At 26.9% G+C, this 18,318-nt stretch overlaps 2 protein-coding genes across 7 annotated transcripts; one reads left to right on the top strand and one right to left on the bottom strand.

The window, feature by feature from the left end:
• Nucleotides 1-749: 749 nt before the first annotated feature.
• Nucleotides 750-11,254, bottom strand: LOC129962620 (heterogeneous nuclear ribonucleoprotein A1, A2/B1 homolog). 3 transcript variants are annotated; one of them, XR_008783932.1, is made up of 11 exons: nucleotides 11,105-11,254; nucleotides 10,009-10,272; nucleotides 9,270-9,480; nucleotides 8,708-8,812; nucleotides 8,577-8,630; nucleotides 8,141-8,257; nucleotides 7,841-7,981; nucleotides 7,687-7,756; nucleotides 1,922-1,992; nucleotides 1,595-1,664; nucleotides 750-858 (listed from the first exon to the last, which is right to left on the bottom strand). XR_008783932.1 is itself a non-coding variant. In XM_056076455.1 (9 exons), exons 1-8 carry the CDS (start codon nucleotides 11,114-11,116, stop codon nucleotides 7,710-7,712), a joined length of 945 nt encoding a protein of 314 aa, XP_055932430.1. In that variant the 5' UTR covers nucleotides 11,117-11,254; the 3' UTR covers nucleotides 6,996-7,262; nucleotides 7,687-7,709. The 3 variants fall into 3 exon arrangements, 2 of the variants coding, with proteins under 2 accessions (XP_055932430.1, XP_055932429.1); XM_056076455.1 differs by lacking the exons at nucleotides 750-858; nucleotides 1,595-1,664; nucleotides 1,922-1,992 and adding an exon at nucleotides 6,996-7,262 and having other exon boundaries at nucleotides 10,009-10,266; XM_056076454.1 differs by lacking the exons at nucleotides 750-858; nucleotides 1,595-1,664; nucleotides 1,922-1,992 and adding an exon at nucleotides 6,996-7,262.
• Nucleotides 11,255-11,362: 108 nt separating this feature from the next.
• On the top strand, nucleotides 11,363-18,293 carry LOC129962619 (UDP-N-acetylglucosamine transporter-like). Of its 4 annotated transcripts, none has more exons than XM_056076451.1 (5): nucleotides 11,363-11,482; nucleotides 11,959-12,046; nucleotides 13,993-14,240; nucleotides 14,579-14,662; nucleotides 15,153-18,291. In XM_056076451.1, exons 2-5 carry the CDS (start codon nucleotides 11,959-11,961, stop codon nucleotides 15,786-15,788), a joined length of 1,056 nt encoding a protein of 351 aa, XP_055932426.1. In that variant the 5' UTR covers nucleotides 11,363-11,482; the 3' UTR covers nucleotides 15,789-18,291. The 4 variants fall into 4 exon arrangements, with proteins under 4 accessions (XP_055932426.1, XP_055932428.1, XP_055932427.1 ...); XM_056076453.1 differs by having other exon boundaries at nucleotides 11,366-11,482; nucleotides 11,959-12,013; nucleotides 15,153-18,293; XM_056076452.1 differs by lacking the exon at nucleotides 11,363-11,482 and adding an exon at nucleotides 11,574-11,883 and having other exon boundaries at nucleotides 11,959-12,013; nucleotides 15,153-18,293.
• Nucleotides 18,294-18,318: the final 25 nt, after the last annotated feature.

Consider the following 18,318-nt stretch of genomic DNA (forward strand, 5'->3'; position numbering starts at 1 on the left):
TCGAATTAAAACCTATTCATACTAGGATTAGGGACAACTGCAATGAATTTCAATTCAATATGGTACAGAAAATTCCCTTTAAAAGGTCGTCCAATGAATTGCTCCAAAACGACATAATGAAAAGAATGGCAATGGAATGTGTTATAAAGATGCTTCACTGTAAATTAGAGCAACTTCTATGTTCGATACATCTCTTTCGCGTACCATAAATTCATTATGCTGTATTATTTTCCGTGGATCGGACCAATTTGTGTATTCTTTGATACATAAAAGATTTTGAAACAATTGATACAAAAAAGGGCCCGTTTCACCCAGGAATATGTTTGTGCACTTTTATACATCAGATAAACAATCATTTGCAATCATGAAGGTGGTGGAGAAAAATTCTTTGCATTTCTTGAGAAACTCAAGCATCTTTTAAAGAATTTATTTCAAAATTAAGTACTTTTGATGACGCTACGCACCTTGAAAACAAATGTATAATACAAACTTAAGAAAGATTTTACTTTAACTTTTATTATATATCCTATTTGCTTTAAATAGTAAGAAATTGGACCATTTTGAAAATGTAATTGTTTTCTAGAAGAAAACAACCATTCAATATTGACACAATCACAATATTTAATCACTACAGCATTTAGTTCAAATTCAACAGTTTGAGGGCAAATTATTAAAAAACAAAACATGTTTCACAAAATCATTCAAAAGGGGTGGTGTAAACAATTGAAAAAGAAACAAATAAACAGATCTCGCCAATAAAATTCATCTTTTATTTAAACGCCAACTACACTTCATTGTCTTCATATTCTGCAATTCATTCGAATAGTACCGAGGAAATATTCCGATCTTCAGCACTTTCTGAAAAAGAAAATATATATATATATAAGAGTTCAAGATAAGATTTTAAATATGCTTATGCAACTATCTTTAGATATTTTTGAAAGTAAAAAGGATGGGTCAAATTTTATATTTAAGTCGGTCAACAGGAAAACTTTTCTTTACTGAAAAAAGAATTGCTGAGATCTGCAATAATAGCTTTTAGCTATTTATTGCATAAATTACTAAAAGCTAATTTATGCAATAAAAAAATAAATTAAAAAATGGAGCAATATAAATTCTAGCACTGAAATTGCAATGGAGATGAAGCACTAGGAAATCAAGATATGACACACACTTAAGCATTATAAATGTTGGGAATTTTAAAAGTTCCTTTTATCTATCGACATAAGCATTTGCATACCCCATTATTTGATACATTTATAACTATTTAATTCTCTATAATAACATAAAGGACACTTAGGAAATTTAAAAGATAGAAGAGATTTTTACATTTTAAACTAATACAATCACCACATCAGATTGAAAAATTCAATAATTTGAAACATATCAGACACACTTCTCCAAACAAAGTTAAGTTTTTGGTGCAACAGCTAATTTTATGAAGGGGGGGGGGGACCCCACCACAAGTCATTATTATGCAAAATGCACTTTAAATAATTTAAATTACCATTTTTATTTCAATTTACCTAAGAGCAGATTTGAAATCACAGTATTTATATATTCTTATAAATAATAAATCTTAAAGTAAGCATACCTTAAAAGCTTTTTCAAGCCTGATGTTACAAATCTGCCACCTCAAGATATCAAAGTTGACTAACCAAGACCTGCAAAAAAAATTGACATAGAAAACATACTTTCTAACCAGAAAAAAATAAAGATTTATTAACATCAATTCTATTTTGTTTTATAGTTTTGTCTTTAAAAAAAGTGTTAGAGTTAAAAAAATAATCCAGATGTAAATTTTAAAACATGAGGAAATTTAAAGTTAGAAACAGCTATTTAGGGTATTATTAAAAAGACATGAAAAGTGATGATCAGTTCTGAAATGAATGAAACAGTATAAAATAAGACAATAAAATACCTTATATCCACCTTCATAAGAATTATTCAATGCTTAGCATTTTTTAAAAAACCATGAATATAGTCTTGTATCTATAAGAGAAAAGATAATGACATTATGGAAATAAAATTATAATTAAAATATATGCAGTGCTACTATTTTTCAGAAATCCCGTTACAAAATGTATGGAATTAAAAAGCTCAGAAATGACTTAGGCCTAATGACGAAATCTACTTTAACTTTAAAAATTATATCCCTTACAGCTACAGAAACAAACTTACAGCACTGTATATATATAAAAAAGAATAATGCTTAAACTTATTATTTCTTTTTGATGATACCTTAAGTAAATAGTATTAAAGTATTAAGTGACAATATCCTACCTGATCAGATGGCAAAACCCTACTTCAGAATAAAGTTAATAATATACTTTTCAGACCTCGCATAATGACCATGATTTAGGATATAATTATCTGCTCTAGCACCTGTCCTCAATGATGTGACCTCCTTATTTCTTCATCATTTTTATAGCAAAATTGCATTACACCCTGAAATAAAGAAACTGCAACAAATGTTAAATACCCAGCTCGAAAACAAAGAGAAGCGATCCGTTTCTTTCAAAAATTGATATTTCATATTAAATCATTTCCCATCTTAATTTTGGCTGAAAATTTTATTTAATGTAGACTTCTTCACTAAGCATGCGGGAAAAAGAGTAAAAATTATTGGGTTTGTCACATTGTTTTAATTTAAGCTATTTTAATATTTAAAATAGCTTTTAAAATCTATATTTAGATAGAATGAACAATTGATTTCATTATGCTTTTTAAGAAGTGAAAGGATGCTGATTAAAATTAAATTAGACAATTGTCAATATAAATAGTATTTGAATTGACTGAAAGTTAGAATCAGATCGATGCTTTTAAGACTTTTTTTAAAAAATAGTTTCTTTATAGAAGTTTTCCTGCAAGGATATTCACTTAAATAAATATACAGAAGTTTGAGCTCTAAACAATTTTTAAAGCATTATTTCTTGCATACTTCAAAAAATTAATATTTAATTTCAAAAACAAGATTTTCTTACCCAATTTCCTTATTCAAATTGAGGGCAAATATTTTTTTAATACAGCAGCTTATATGGTTTAAATACTTCTTAATTATAGGTATAATGCTCAAGAAAGTTTGAAGCAAACATTAAAAAAAAAAAAAAAAGTCAATTATTTAATCTAGTCTTTTTAAAAGAAGAGCCAAATATAAAATAAGTAAAAAAATAAAAGAAACATTAAAATCATATTTACAAATTCATATTTAAATACCTCAAAGGAAAGTCAAGAACAAATTGGAAAATTCAAAATAGTGACACATAACTGAACTCAAATTTTTATATTTATAAATCTGTATTCTTACAGATATTATCAACAGTACTTTTAAATTATTAATTACATTTGTAAAAGGTACAGATCAATTTAAAATTATAATCAAGATTTTAATTTCATTTTTTCAGTCAAGGCATGAAGTTTCAATGGGAGATAGAAGTACAAAAACAGAGATTCAAAAATGATGAGTTGTTCCAAAAATATTTATACCGGGAAGTAAATTTAATATTAATTGAACTATCGAATGAATAAATTTCTACAAAAAGTATTTCAGATGTTAAAAATACATCAGAATTATACACAAAAGAAGGTTAATCAATCCAAAGGAAGATAAAATTTGATACCAAAAAATGCAAAAATGTCATTCTTGTATTCTAAGTTAAGACATATTATATATTTTTAAATAACCAACTGTAAACACAGAAATTAACACTAACTATTCAAGTCTCATTTTAAATTAAGGACTTATATGTTACATGAGCTTTTCCATTTTAAAATATTAAATATTTAAAGGACAGAGGATCTAAAGGACTAGTCTTAAAATTTTCAATAAATTAAGAATTTATAAAGTTATTAAAAATTTATAAGTTTTCACTTCATATAAGTAAAATCCTTTCACAAGGTGGTTACAGAAACTGAAAAATTTCCCCAAGCAAATTTCCATAACATACAGCTGATAACTATAAGTTCCCTGGCTTATGAGTACAATATATATTATTAAAAATAGCTTCATGAGCTATTTAAGCTAGAAAACACATGTTTCCATGAAATTTAATTTTTCAAAAATGCAATAAACACCTTCAAAAATTAAAACAGCACATTGCATTTCTCATGCGGAAAAAGGGGGAGGGGCTCTGTAAATTTTAATATTTTGTTTAAGACTGCATATGAAATCAAGGAAACGTTAAAATTTCTCCTTGCAACACAAGTTACAACAATTTAGCAATAAAGTTTGTAATCTTTGTTCAAAATGTTAAAACAATTCAATAACTAATTTTTTTTGCATAAGTATCAGAAATGCATTAGGTAGCATAACTATAACAATGAATATACACATTGTTATAATATATTTTAGCAAAGATTTAAACAAAAGAAACTATCAGACACTACTTTCAATCTTCATTCTTTAATAAATCATAAGAAATTATTTCTTCTAATTAAAAACATAAGCTTCTGTAAATGAATAAAAGTATATTTTAACCTATATTACAAATACTAGATGCAAATTTAAAGATAACGCATCACTTATTTACTACAATTAAAATGCAAATAACTTCAAAATAACAAATAACTTAAATGTGGCAATAAATAAATAAAAAAACACCTCTTATTTTAAATGAATTAAAACACAGTTTTTGTAAAATTTTGAAACTTATAACTTTCTTCCTAAATGAACCCTTTTTGAGCTGCCTTGTTTTATATATATGTTTTCTAATTTGTTGAGCCGATACTCTGCTTCACTTAATTCTTTCCCTATCTCTTTCTTTATACTCCCAGCACTTAAAAAAATACTTTTACACTAAAATTATTTACTTCACTATTTGCTTTTATGCTACATTTGTAACATGTAGAGAATATCATATTCAATAAATAATTTTGATCAAAAACCTTCTCAATACTGTTACCATAAATATCATTATCATTTTAAATAAAAATACATAATTACAAGTTTTTGAGTAAGAGTAGATATAACCAAAATTTATTCACACCGCCTGCTTTTAGAAAAGTAGAAATTATCTTTCTGAAAATTTCATTAGGTTGTTGCTAGTAACATTTACTAGTTTACACTATTTAAAACAATCACTACAACCTTGCACATTTTTTCCGCCACCCTGTTTTAATATGGGGGTGGAGGACATCATGAAGTCAGTATTCCTATATGAATTCTACTTATCTTTTAACTTTTTTTAAAGAACTTTCAGCTCAAATAATTTTATTAACCTGAAAGTTCTTGGTTATTCCCAGTTGGAATCCATTCAAAAACGAGTTCAACATTAATAACTCTTCACTTTCCATAAAAAGTTAATTCCATTAAATTACTTTTATAACAAGGGAACATAAAAGCTCTCTAGTTAGTTTTCAATTTATATTATTCATAACCTTTTCTGACCATATTTTCCACTACACAACTTTAGACAGATACTTTCTTAATGCAAGTTAAAATGGGAACAAACATACTAAATACCATAAAAAGAAAGAAACTGATAAGAGGCAGAAGTAGACTATATTAGCAAAAATGCCAATAGAAGTATATTTTTAAATAAGCATATATACAAAAGGTACAATATTGAATTTCAGAATGTTTGAAAATGGCAAGAACTATGGATCAAAATATTAACGAACTGCAACATGTTAGATAATAGACAATTGCACAAACAATTTAAATATTTAAAGTTAATTGAGTGTAATAAATAAGCAGGGTTATATACTTTTTAAATAAAAAAATTCAGAAGAATTTTCACATAGGACATTCTTTATTTAACATTAAATATTTTACATAATTTCAAAGTGTAGCGGAAAATTTATACTTAGTGTTAATACCCACGAAAAATTCACTAATATCTAAATTGCAGATTACAAATGTCTAATTCTACAAAAACTACCTACAATTATATTCTAAAAATTACAGATCAAATAATTTACTGAACTGTACACTGATTTCCCAACACTTAATAAGAAAGCAGTAGTATTAACCCACAGTCATTCCACTAATTTATGTTAAAGAGACAGCAATAAAAATCTGAGTAGCTTATACCATGTTTTTTAATTTGGACATCTAAATATTAGCTAAACCATAATTAAGTTCACAATTAATACAAAGTTCTAGAAAATTCAAAAGACAAACAAGATTGTTAGTTCCAACTATTAAAGACTAAGAAAAAAACTCGAAACAAACACCATTACCTTCAAAATGCTAACAAATTTCCCAGATGTTAACCAGCACTATATATTTTTTTTAATTCCATAGACAGTACTGAATAATTATATTCATTAACTATAGCGACTCATCCTACACTGTGCTTTAATAATGATCTGACACTAATATCTACTTTTAAATACCATTTTTTAAGAAACAGTTGTTATACACATTGCAGTAAATTTCTTTAAAAAGATAATTGTAAACTAGAATATTTTAAATAGAATTTAACACTCAATGACAAAATTATTTGGATAAAAACAACTTTATTCTACCAGAACCAGAAGATACAATGTCACCGGCTAATACACAAGTTAAACAAATTATAATCTTTTTTCCATTTATAGAAATAAAAATCAATATTAAAATATGCAGAGAAACAGTCTTTATTCTGAATGAATATAAATAAAAATCCAATTTTAATGTGTAATTTCTATAATAAAAATGCAGTGCTAAAAGGCAAAGAAAAAGAACTTCAAAGATTTAATTTCGTAAAATGCAAGGAAGTCTATTACATGAAAGTATTTTTTTTTTTAGTTACAGAAATGAGCCACAGAAATAATGACAATTAGCATGCCAGTTTTTATTCAATTACTTAAAATATCAAGATCAAAAGACAAACATTTAATTTTCCCAGCTTCAAAAAAGTTAACAATAAAGTTAGCTAAAAAGTAAAATTATACATTTTAATTCTAGAACATTAATTTTATCCCTGAAAATTATTACATTTAAAATCTTTCACTGAATTTAAAAGAGCATAGTAAGTGATTTTTAACATACATAATAAAAGGACTGGCTTCACTGAGAACACTAATTTACATTTATTAAGACATTGGTACAAATACAGAGACTAATGAATTGAGATGACAAAATGGGAGCACTGATTACAAATACATTAAGAAAAAATGAGACGGTATCTTGGGGCGTGCCTCAATGGAAAATATATAACCTAATGGGCCAGTGCCAGAAGCGATGGTAGACATAAAAACAGGTTGCTTTTCATTTCTTCTAACAGCTACACACCTACTGGCTTACATCAGCGGCTATAATTTTCCGAGATAAATATTCCCTAAATTGAAATGCAAGAAACCAACTTATAAACATTAAGAAGGCTGGAAAATAAGTAAAACTATTCATACATTAACACTTGATAAGATAACATTAAAGTTAAGAGAAAATAAATTTCCAAGGAAATTGCATTACCTACATTTTAATACATGATTAGTTATCAAATCTTTAATTAGAACTAAGCACTTTAGAATTTCACTTTGACCCTTAATTACATTAAATTTTAATCTTCGCTTTTTGAATAAATTAAGCCATATGTTATGCAACATTAGACAATACTTTCTCCTATTCTTGGCTTTACATCTTCCTTAAATTTTTTTAAATATTAACCCTTAAAATCTAAAATTTCTAGAAAGTATTTAATAGAATAAATAACAACGGGAGACCATAGCAAAATACATATCACCAAGCATGTAGATACTTACCCAAGTTGATGAAAGTGCTTATTTTATCGTCGGTAGCTACCATATCCACCTCTGTTAGAACCATATCCACCTATAAGGAAAAATAAATTATTCTTAACATTTAGGTTTCTCCCATAAAACCAATTATATATACACACACATAGTAACTACTTACCACCATAAGGACCAGCACTTCTGTTGGAATAACCACCACCTCCTCCTCCTCCTCTTGAGCTGCGTATTGGACCAGCACTTCCAGAGGAATAGCCTCCAGAAGGTCCATAATCAGAACCCCAGCCACCATTAGAAGAGCCACCTGTACAAAGGTTTTTAAATTAATATTTTAATATCTAGACAAGAATGATAATAAAAATACCCACTTCTGAAAAATTGTTAAAAATCTTATTTTATGTTTCCTATATTAAAAAAGGCTCAAAAGAATTGATTTTAGAAATAGCATTATCAATATACGTACCAGCCATATAATCAGGAGCAGGATAATCATTTGCATAACCATCATTCCAGGCAGGAGGACCACTTCTACCACCATAGGTACCATTACCAGCACTGCCATACCCTCCACCATAACCACCTAGATCGCAGATAAAAAATATGGACATGAAAACATTTTGCTGCGTTTTAAATCAAGTTTAGATATTATAGAAAGTCAGTTAAAAATCTTTTAACAAGATGATCTGATAAAGTAAACAAAAATTATCCGTGATCTCCTTATAATATAAAACACCCTTCACCTTCTAAAGTATTCCAACTACGTAATATTCAAGAAAATCAGTTTTTAATGTAACAGTTAAACAATGCATGACTTAGCAAACTGGAAAACAAAATGCTTAAATTCCATTTCAATAAACTTACACTATCTTAAAATAATTTCAACGAAATCAAATACATACCTTGTCCACCATAGTTATCTGGACCAGCTTTCCAGGAACCACGTCCACCACCAGCTGAAATTTAATACTTTTATTAGTAAATTTTCTTACCCAAAATAAAACAGAAAAATAATATTAACAAGAAACATTACCTCCAAAGGATTTCATTTCCTTTTTTCTTTTAAGATCTTCCATTTCTTGCTTTGACAGAGCTTTCTTAACATCAGCTTTTTTCCCCTTAAGCATGTGTTTTTTCACTAGATAGAAAATATTAAGTATTAAAAAATTATACAATAAAATCTTTTGGAGCAGAAACTTACAGAACTATATATTAATGAATCTTGACTTAAAATTGCTATAAATACCACAGATAAATCAAATTATAATTAAAAACAATACAAACAGATCAGATTTTCATAGAGAAAATCTCGCAGATGGCAAGAAAAATTTGAGAACCTGTATGTTCCAATTCACAACACACTTTCATCAATAGAATATTAATCTATACAACATCAGAAAATTATAATTATAAGATATCCTTGTATTAGTTCTAATAACAAAAACAAAACTTTTTTAATTTCTCAAAATTAAACGACAACATTCAGTAGATGTTATCCTTTATAACAATAACCAAATGGAGCCTTTTTAACATATGAAGAATATTAGTGAACCAAAAGTATAATTTAAATTATTAAATCTTATTAGTTAACTTACACACAATTTTATCCACAGGATCATAATCATCAAACTCAACAAAAGCAAATCCTTTCCTTTTTCCAGTGGTTTTGTCAACAACAATATTAACACTCGTGATGTTTCCATATTCTCCAAAATAATCCCTTAAATCTTGTTCTTCTACATCATCCTTTACACCAGCAATAAAAATTTTTTTGACTGTCACCTGGGCTTCTGGTTTTCCAGCATCCTAACACAAAAAAGAAATGAATTATAACAAAAGTAAAATGATAGTATAATTTTATCAAGCCACACAATTTGAAGCATACATATTGAACCTAGTAACAGTATTTTCTTTAATAATGTAATTCATCTATAACTACACAGATTCTAAAAGATAAATTCTACTGAAGAGCCATCTATTAAAGCTTAGCTTTATAACCATGATCCCTCAAATCATCTTTTTAATAAGTTTGATATTAAAAAGATATATTACAATATAGAACTTTATAGCTAATTAAAAACATAACACTTTCTAACAAAGAGTATTAATAAAATTGCCCTTTACGGATATTTACGAAATGACACAAGAAACGGCATCAATAAAGATGAATAAATTTTTTATAGCACACTGATTAAGATTGACAAAACCATGCTAAATGTCTACTAATATTACAGAATGTGCGTTATATTTTTCAGGTCAGATCACTTGACCCCGAGTTACAAATTGATATTTACATAGCATGCAAAATTTACTTGATATAAAATAAAAACTTGCCTCTCTGGGTACAGCACGTTTTGGTTCAACTTCACGGCCATCAATGGTGTGTGGTCTAGCAGCTTGAGCATCATCTACCATGTGGGCATTCTTATAAGTAACAAAGCCAAAACCACGAGAACGGCGGGTATTGGGGTCCTTCATGACAACACAATCAACTATTTCACCATATTTACTGAAATATGACTTTAAGGTTTCTTCAGTAGTTTTGTAATTCAAGCCACCAATAAAAAGCTTACGGAACTGTTCAGGTTCACTCTGTCTCTGAAAGAAATGTCATCATTAAAGTGAAATTTATCACCACCATAACATAATTGTAACTAATATAGAAACAGAAATGCAGTAAATAATAAAACTAGAACTTCTAAGATTAAGGTTCACTAAAAAAGTTAGCTATAAGGTAATCATAGCTATTGCATCTTTTGATGGAACGACTCACCATGAAAGCTTTGCAGAAAATTAAAATTTTTAATACACATTTTCCTAAAATTATCCTTCCATATTACAAATAACACTCAAGGGTCAATTGAAATCTTTCTACATAAAATTCAAAAAACAAAAGTTGTAAACTTAGATAAAACCTAGCATTTAAAAAAAAAAATCAAGAAAATTTCGTTAACAGTCTTATGGTACCATTTTCATATTCTTGCGGCAATATACTACAATGAAATGCACACGCCCTTTTTTACAGCATATTGACCCTATAGGGTCATTAACCAATGTGAATTTTCTTTAAACATTAATACAACAATAAAATCAAATTTTATATTAATTTTTCTTTAAAAAATTATTTGTTAGAAAAGCCTATAAAAGCTGAAATACATTATAATCTAGAAAAATTGTTGCAGACGCGAACCAGAACAATGACCGATTGTTAAAATTTAAGAACGTGCAAGATAGAAAATAATAATAATAAAAAACTCAATTTACTAAAATGATCAAGCGAGCGGCAGATATGCCAAAAAATTTATGAAATACCAAAAAAAAACTTTGTTTTATACGAAAACCGGCGTCAAGACAAAATACATAATTTAGCCATTTTGATAAGTGCAGTATTTCTTAGGAATTTAAAAGAAATACAGAAATCTTTACTTACGTTTGATCCCATTTTTATGTGAGGAGTAGTAAAAACTAAATAAATATCGAAGTCAACAATAAAGTAAAACAGTTAACTATAAAATATTAACGAAAAAAAGTTAATCCGTTAAATAATACAGAGCGTCTCTCAACTACGATATCGATGAAAGAAAGAATGGCTTCTGACAGATAGTGGAGTTGAGAGTTGACTGACTCCTAAAATAAGTGAAGTTGAGTTGTACATCAAATGACATCGATATGTTACACGTAAAAGTGAAATATGTAAAAAATAAATAAATAACAATAATAATAAATTATCGTAATAATATTGTGTGTCCATACGGATGAAGTAAAAAATTTAATTTCCAGCGTTTCGAATGTTGAATCCTAAATTTATGTAAGCATTTGTCAAATTTATTATAGTGTTTACTGTGATAGACAACTTGCTAGACTAGTTTCGTGACGTGTGTCATATATGTTTTCATTTCGGTCCGGCACGATTTAGAATTAGCACATGTCAAATTAAGATGTAAATCTGTATGATTTGCCCAAAACAAAAAGCTGACTTAAAAAAATATCGATCTGCTTTCAAATTTTTAGTTGTTCATTTATTATATAAATATTTATTTGACTTATTTTATGCTTTTTAATAAAATATGAAAATAAATTTGTGATGTTATCTAACTTTCAAGATTCATTCGTGTATTGAGGATTAGTTTTAAACAATTTAATTTATATTTTTAGAAAACACTATTTTTATAAAATAAATCGCAAATGAACAAAATGTCGATAATAAATGTATGTATACCTTTGATACTGATATTTACATAAATGTGGATTTATTTATTCTTATTACAATTCATTTTAATTTAGATGGAAAACGTCATGAAAAAAGACGGACTTCCACCTCCATATGAAATGCCACCAAGTGAGGCTCAGTATTTTGAAAAACTTTATTTTAGTGAGTGTAAATTTAGAATATTTTTTTTCGAGAAATGGATTTATTTTACTTTTTTTTGCAGGAACTTCTTTATATTTATAATAATTAAATTGGTAGTTTATTTAATGTCAGTATCAGTGAGTATGATATAGTATATCTTTTGTTCAAATGATATCTTAAATGAAAAAAATGTATGAAATTATACTTTTTGTATGCTAATATTTTCATGATACTGCCCTAAGTAATTTAAATTTAGAATCCTTTCACAGTATTGTAAATCAATGATTAATAATTTGATTTTGGAAGACTATTTCCAGTTGTACCTAGCAGCATTATATCTTGATGGAACTTATCTATAACATATTCATATGTGATCTATTGACTCTTAGCTAACCGGCATTGTGACTGACCACCATTGTGTTGGTCATGTTTAATTTAAAAAAAAAAAAAAAAAAAAAAAATCTTTTTCGTAATATTTCCAATAAAGTGTCTTTAAGCACAAAATTGTGCTATATATAATAAAGCTGCACTTTTATAATCACCTTATACTTATCCTGTTTATTGTGGAATTAAATGATGGATGGAATTAATGGATTTAAATTCATAATTAGATGCTCTAGAATGATATGAAAAAGAAGTCATTGCTCTAGTTTCATGCCATTTTATTTAATTTTAAAAGCATAGTCCTATGAAGTATATTGATAAATATTCATATTTTATTAATATAAACTTTATACCTAAGTAGAAGATTTGTTTTCGTAGTGAAGCATTTAAATTAATAGTAGTATGCACTGCCCAGAGAAGCCATATATTTCACAATTAATATGGAAATTAAACCATCCAAGAGAATTTTAGTACCTGTGTTTCATGCCTAAACATGCATAGCAAGATATGCTGTAGGAAAGATTTAATACGAAAAAGAAAAGAAATATATGACAAATCAAACTACTGCACCTTTAAAATGAGAAATATATATATAACATATCAAACTAATAATCTGTACCTTTAAACTTACATTATTGATGATAGAAATTGCTTTATAAAATTAGTATTTATCATTTTTTGTGTGTACATGAATGGTTTAGTACATTATTATAATTATTATATAATTCATCTTCCAGATAAAAAAAATCTTTAAAACAATTTTTATCTTTAGAAATGTTATTAAACTTTTCTTTTTTTCTTTAAATATTAAATATAACTAATATTTTTATGTATATTCTGAAATATAAACATCCCTTCCATGTATAATTTGTTAATGGCATAAAAATCTGGCATAACTTGTATTTATTGTATTGTTAGACATTTTAATAAAATGGTTACAATTTTAATAATGTTCTGGGTGCTCTTCCTTTTTTTGTTCTGCCTTTTTCTGCAATTACATATATATTTTTTTTAATTTAGAAATTTGCTCAATTGATATTCAATATTTGATGATAATAAGAAACCTATATATATGTCCGGTGCACTCACTGTGTATAGCTAGATAACTTAATATTTCTATTTTGTTATTGATTTTACCTTGTTATTCATAAAAAAAAAAAAAAAAAAAAATGAAAGAATTGAAACTTATAAGTAAAATCATAGTTATCAGTTTTAAAAATTTTGAGTTGATAAGAAATTTAGTCAATTGCTTTAAAAGTATGCCATTTTTATAAAAGCTGTCTGTGTAAAATTTTTCTATGTCAGCTTTATTATTTAAGCTGATATAGGAAAATTTTCAATATAGAGAATAAAGGCATTCCTTATTTATTTAAACGAATAACATGCAGATGTAAATAGGAAAGACATGAATGTTAAATGCATGTGGTAGAATTATACCATACTCCCTCTCCGTCCCAGTAAAATTTAAGGACAAAGTCAAAAATTGACATTTTATTATTTCTGAATGAAAATTGCAATTATTATTTTCAATCTTAAAGAGAAATTTCTCAAAGAAATAATTAAAAGATAATTTTCTTATATAGAGGCAAAACACATGATGAAATATGCATCATTGGCTACTCTTACATTGCAAAATGCTTCTTTGAATTTGATGATGCGGTATGCACGGATGCAGAAAGAATTATTTATATCAAGCACGGCTGTTGTGATGGCAGAGATCCTGAAGCTTTTAATTTGCCTTTTCATGGTTGGATTTGAAGAAGGAAACTTTTGGTTGCTTATAGGTGTCTTAAAAAAAGATATTCTTAAGCAACCCATTGACACATTAAAGGTAAGCTGAATATATTTTTTCATGGCAAGAATTTAATTAATTGAAAGAAACTTAATTTAGGCAAATCAGAATATCTTTAAAAGAATAAAGGCAAGAATTTATTTTTAAGGGCAGAAAAGATGAAGTAAAAAATTTTGCCAAAAGCAATATAAAATGTATAATTGCAAGCCAAGGAAAATAAACTGAAATTTTCATTACAAAAAATTGGAAATTATTAATTAGTTGCTGCTTGTATATTATTTAAAAATAAAAATTTGATTTTATTACTGTTTTAATAATTTATATATTTATTCATTTTGATTTTTTAAAAAAGAATTTTGTTTTTTATATACTTTTAGGTTGCCATTCCATCATTTGTGTATTTGTTACAGAACAATCTTTTATATGTAGGTGCAACACATTTAGATGCTGCTACTTGCCAGGTTATTTTCCATTTTCTATTTCCATAAAATTATTCTTTTTTAGCTTTCAATTTAAAGTGAATATTACTATAATGAGTGCATAATAAATTTGAAAGTAAAATGCCTCTAATTATCTTATTGAAAAATATATATTTAATTGTAAATTTGTACTGCTGTTTGATTTCTTTAAATGAAATTTTAATAAACAATATATTTTTCAAAAATTGAAATTTTCTGTTTCTGTTGGATTGTTATTGTGTTTTAAATTTTAATATTTAAATTTTTCAGGGTAGCAACATTTTCATACTTTTGAGCAATATTTGCAGATTATAATATTAAAAATCGTAAAATTATTACTCATTATTGAAACTGCTAAACTATGGATTTTTTTTTTTTTTACTCCATTAAAGATAATTTTTTGAATGTTTTAAATCAGTTTATTGTATTCTGTAATTTCATCTTACTTCTTAATTTATATAAATTTCTTAAATGCTATTCTGTTTTATCATAGGTGACATATCAACTTAAAATCCTAACCACAGCACTTCTTTCTGTTCTCATGTTAAAAAAGAAGTTAAGTGTACAGCAGTGGATTTCTCTTGTTACACTTTTTGCTGGTGTGGCCATTGTTCAGCTGGCTCAGCTGAATGCCCCTACTTCTGGTGAAACCAACCATGAACAAAAGCCATTCTTGGGAATGGTGGCTATTGTTGTTGCTTGCTGTCTGTCTGGATTTGCTGGAGTTTATTTTGAAAAGATTCTCAAGAGTACGGATGAAATCTCTGTGTGGATGAGGAATATTCAGTTATGTATTGCATCAATTCCTCTTGGTTTTGGGACCATCTACTTCATGGATAGGGATGAAGTATCAACGAAAGGTTTCTTCTATGCCTATAATTCAATTGTGTGGGTTGTCATTTTACTTCAAGCTGGAGGAGGCATTGTTGTGGCACTCGTTGTCAAATATGCTGATAATATTTTGAAGGGCTTTGCCACTTCTTTAGCCATTATCTTGTCTTGTATCACTTCCATGTACTTTTTGAATTTTCATCTAACGGGCCAATTTGTAGTTGGAGCTGCACTTGTTATGGGATCTGTGTATTTGTATAGTCGGCCACAAAATAGTGCTGTTGCTTACAAAAAATAATCAATGATATTTGAATACTGTGCCATTACTCTATCTTTGGTCACTGGCAATTTTTCATTCCACCTAAATGACCTCTGTGTTGTGTTTTATGGTAGTAAGAAAATGTATATTTTTGCTAATATCTTGTTCTGATAAATTGACATGTGTTTTCTTTCTGCTAATTATAAGAAAGCCAGCTAGTGTCAATATGTGAAAATTCCTTTATATATGGATTTTTAGTTGTGAAGAAAGATTATGAAGTTGATCTTCATACTTTCCGATTTGAAAATATATTGAGTATTTCATTGGATATTGGCAACTTGTATGAATGTGAACTTAATCATCATTTTTTTAATAAGCTTTTAACAAGAAAAATAATTACCAGAATTCAAATTGAAACCAGTCTCTTCTAACTCAACCAGCGGCAATGTTTTTCCTTTGTTCACAGTTTTTGACATCATCTTTAAAAATTATTTCACACTGAGATATTAATAATATTGAGCTAAAAAATAATCTCTTAATTTTATCTTTTTTTTTTGTTCTACTAAATGATTAAGTTAATTCTTTCTAAGTTATAGAATCATTACATTTTAACATTTTCAGCATTTTTGATTTAATTTTTTAAGATACCTGAAAAGTAAATTGCTTACATCAACTGGAATACTCAATCTTATTTAATTTCTAACTGAAACTGGATTTCATGTACATAATTTTAAGTTTTTGTTTGTAAGATAACTTTTTCATCAAAGATTATGTATTATTTCTCTTATTATAGTAAATAGATAACAATTATTTATATATAAATTTTTATCAAAGCACAAATCAATCAAAATGTGAATACATCATTATTTTTTATACCCTTAATGAATAAAACAAGCTTAATTTATTTATGTCAGTTATTACTAACTTCTATTTTGTATGTACTTATCATTGAAAAATAATGTAATCAAGAGTTTTTGTAAAAGTATTATGGTTTTTCCTTAATCTTGAAATTTAGAAAAGGTCAAATGTAAACCAGATATTTGAGTACACTTCAGAAATTTTGTATAAGAAATATCTCTTTGCTTTATATTATATATAAATGAATGAAGTTTAAAAATATTTATATTCATGAATCTGCATAAATTAGGTCTGCTATGATTTTAATATTAATTTTCCTTTTGTACTGCAAAACCCTTTATTGCAGATGATGAAACTTGAAAGTGTATTTAATTATTTACAAGTATCTTTCATTTTCTATATAGAGAAAGCATCCTTTTCGGAGACGACTTCTGTACCACATATATTTGAATTCAACCCAAGAGAGGGATAAGTTGTTGCTAATAATATTGTTTGATGGAAAGATGTTATTTTTCTATATTTATCAGATGTGTTATCACTAAATCGAATTTTGCATGCAATATAGGGATATATAAAGACATTTTGATTAATTTTGCTATCAATAATATGAACCTTTGTACATTAATAGTTCAAAACACATTTTCAAATTAAAAATATGGAGGAAGGAGGAATGAAATACAACAGTTTGTAGATTCAATCTTCTCCCATCATATATAAATGCTACTAAGTAAAACTGAATTACTCTTAAAATATAAAATGCATATATGAATAAAATTAAAAAATACCTTAATCAGTGGAAAATATTTTAAAGATATTGAGCACAGCATAAATGTTAGAAACTAGATTATATATAAATATTTTGAAAAGCTTGAGTTAATAAATATTAATACTTTTTAAAGAGATTAATCTCTAATTTCATAGGTATTTTTCAACAAAATATATATGAAACTGGTCAAAAATTAAAATTTCTTCATAGATAACTTGCCGAAGAAAGTTTGTTGTTAATTTATTGGACTTTTCGCAGTTTTATTGATCATTTTATACTATTTTCATCCGTTTTTGATACAGTATTTTGTATATATTTCCATCCTTTAAGAACATTATGATTCCAGATTTAGAATCATCACAGAGGGAGCATAGAAGTCCTGTCACTAGAGAGAGACTGAACATTAGCATTCTTTTCCCCACCTCCTTATTATCTTTTTAAAGCTAAATATAACAAGGAGGTGGGGAAAGTATTGAATGTAATGTCTTAAAATTACTTCCTCTTCCCCTAATATAATTATTAAATATAATTCTGCACAAATTATCAATAATTACTACCCTTGATTTAACTATCAAGTTAAAATATTTAAAAATATAATTTATGAGAAATTTTAAAATAAAATATAAGTAAAAAAAATTGAAATCCTATGCATCCTTATGAAGAGGTTTTGTGTGAAAGATTCTCTTGCACTGTTAATTTCTTTGATTACAAAACAATAATATATATGGTCATTTTTATTGTTTGCTTTTCTATTATGGTATTTCTTTGGTTGTAGGTTTCAGGCTATATTAAATATATTGTCACAATATTTCTTTGTCTTTTTAAGAGTCTATATGTTGTTATTCTAGCACCATGTAAATCTTAAAGGTCACTATTTTGATATGCAATAAAGTATTATCTATAAAATGCTGATATTTTATGTATGTTCATTATTTTTATCAATTA

Source organism: Argiope bruennichi, chromosome 3, assembly GCF_947563725.1.
Source record: "Argiope bruennichi chromosome 3, qqArgBrue1.1, whole genome shotgun sequence".
In the NCBI taxonomy this organism is placed as follows: domain Eukaryota; kingdom Metazoa; phylum Arthropoda; class Arachnida; order Araneae; family Araneidae; genus Argiope; species Argiope bruennichi.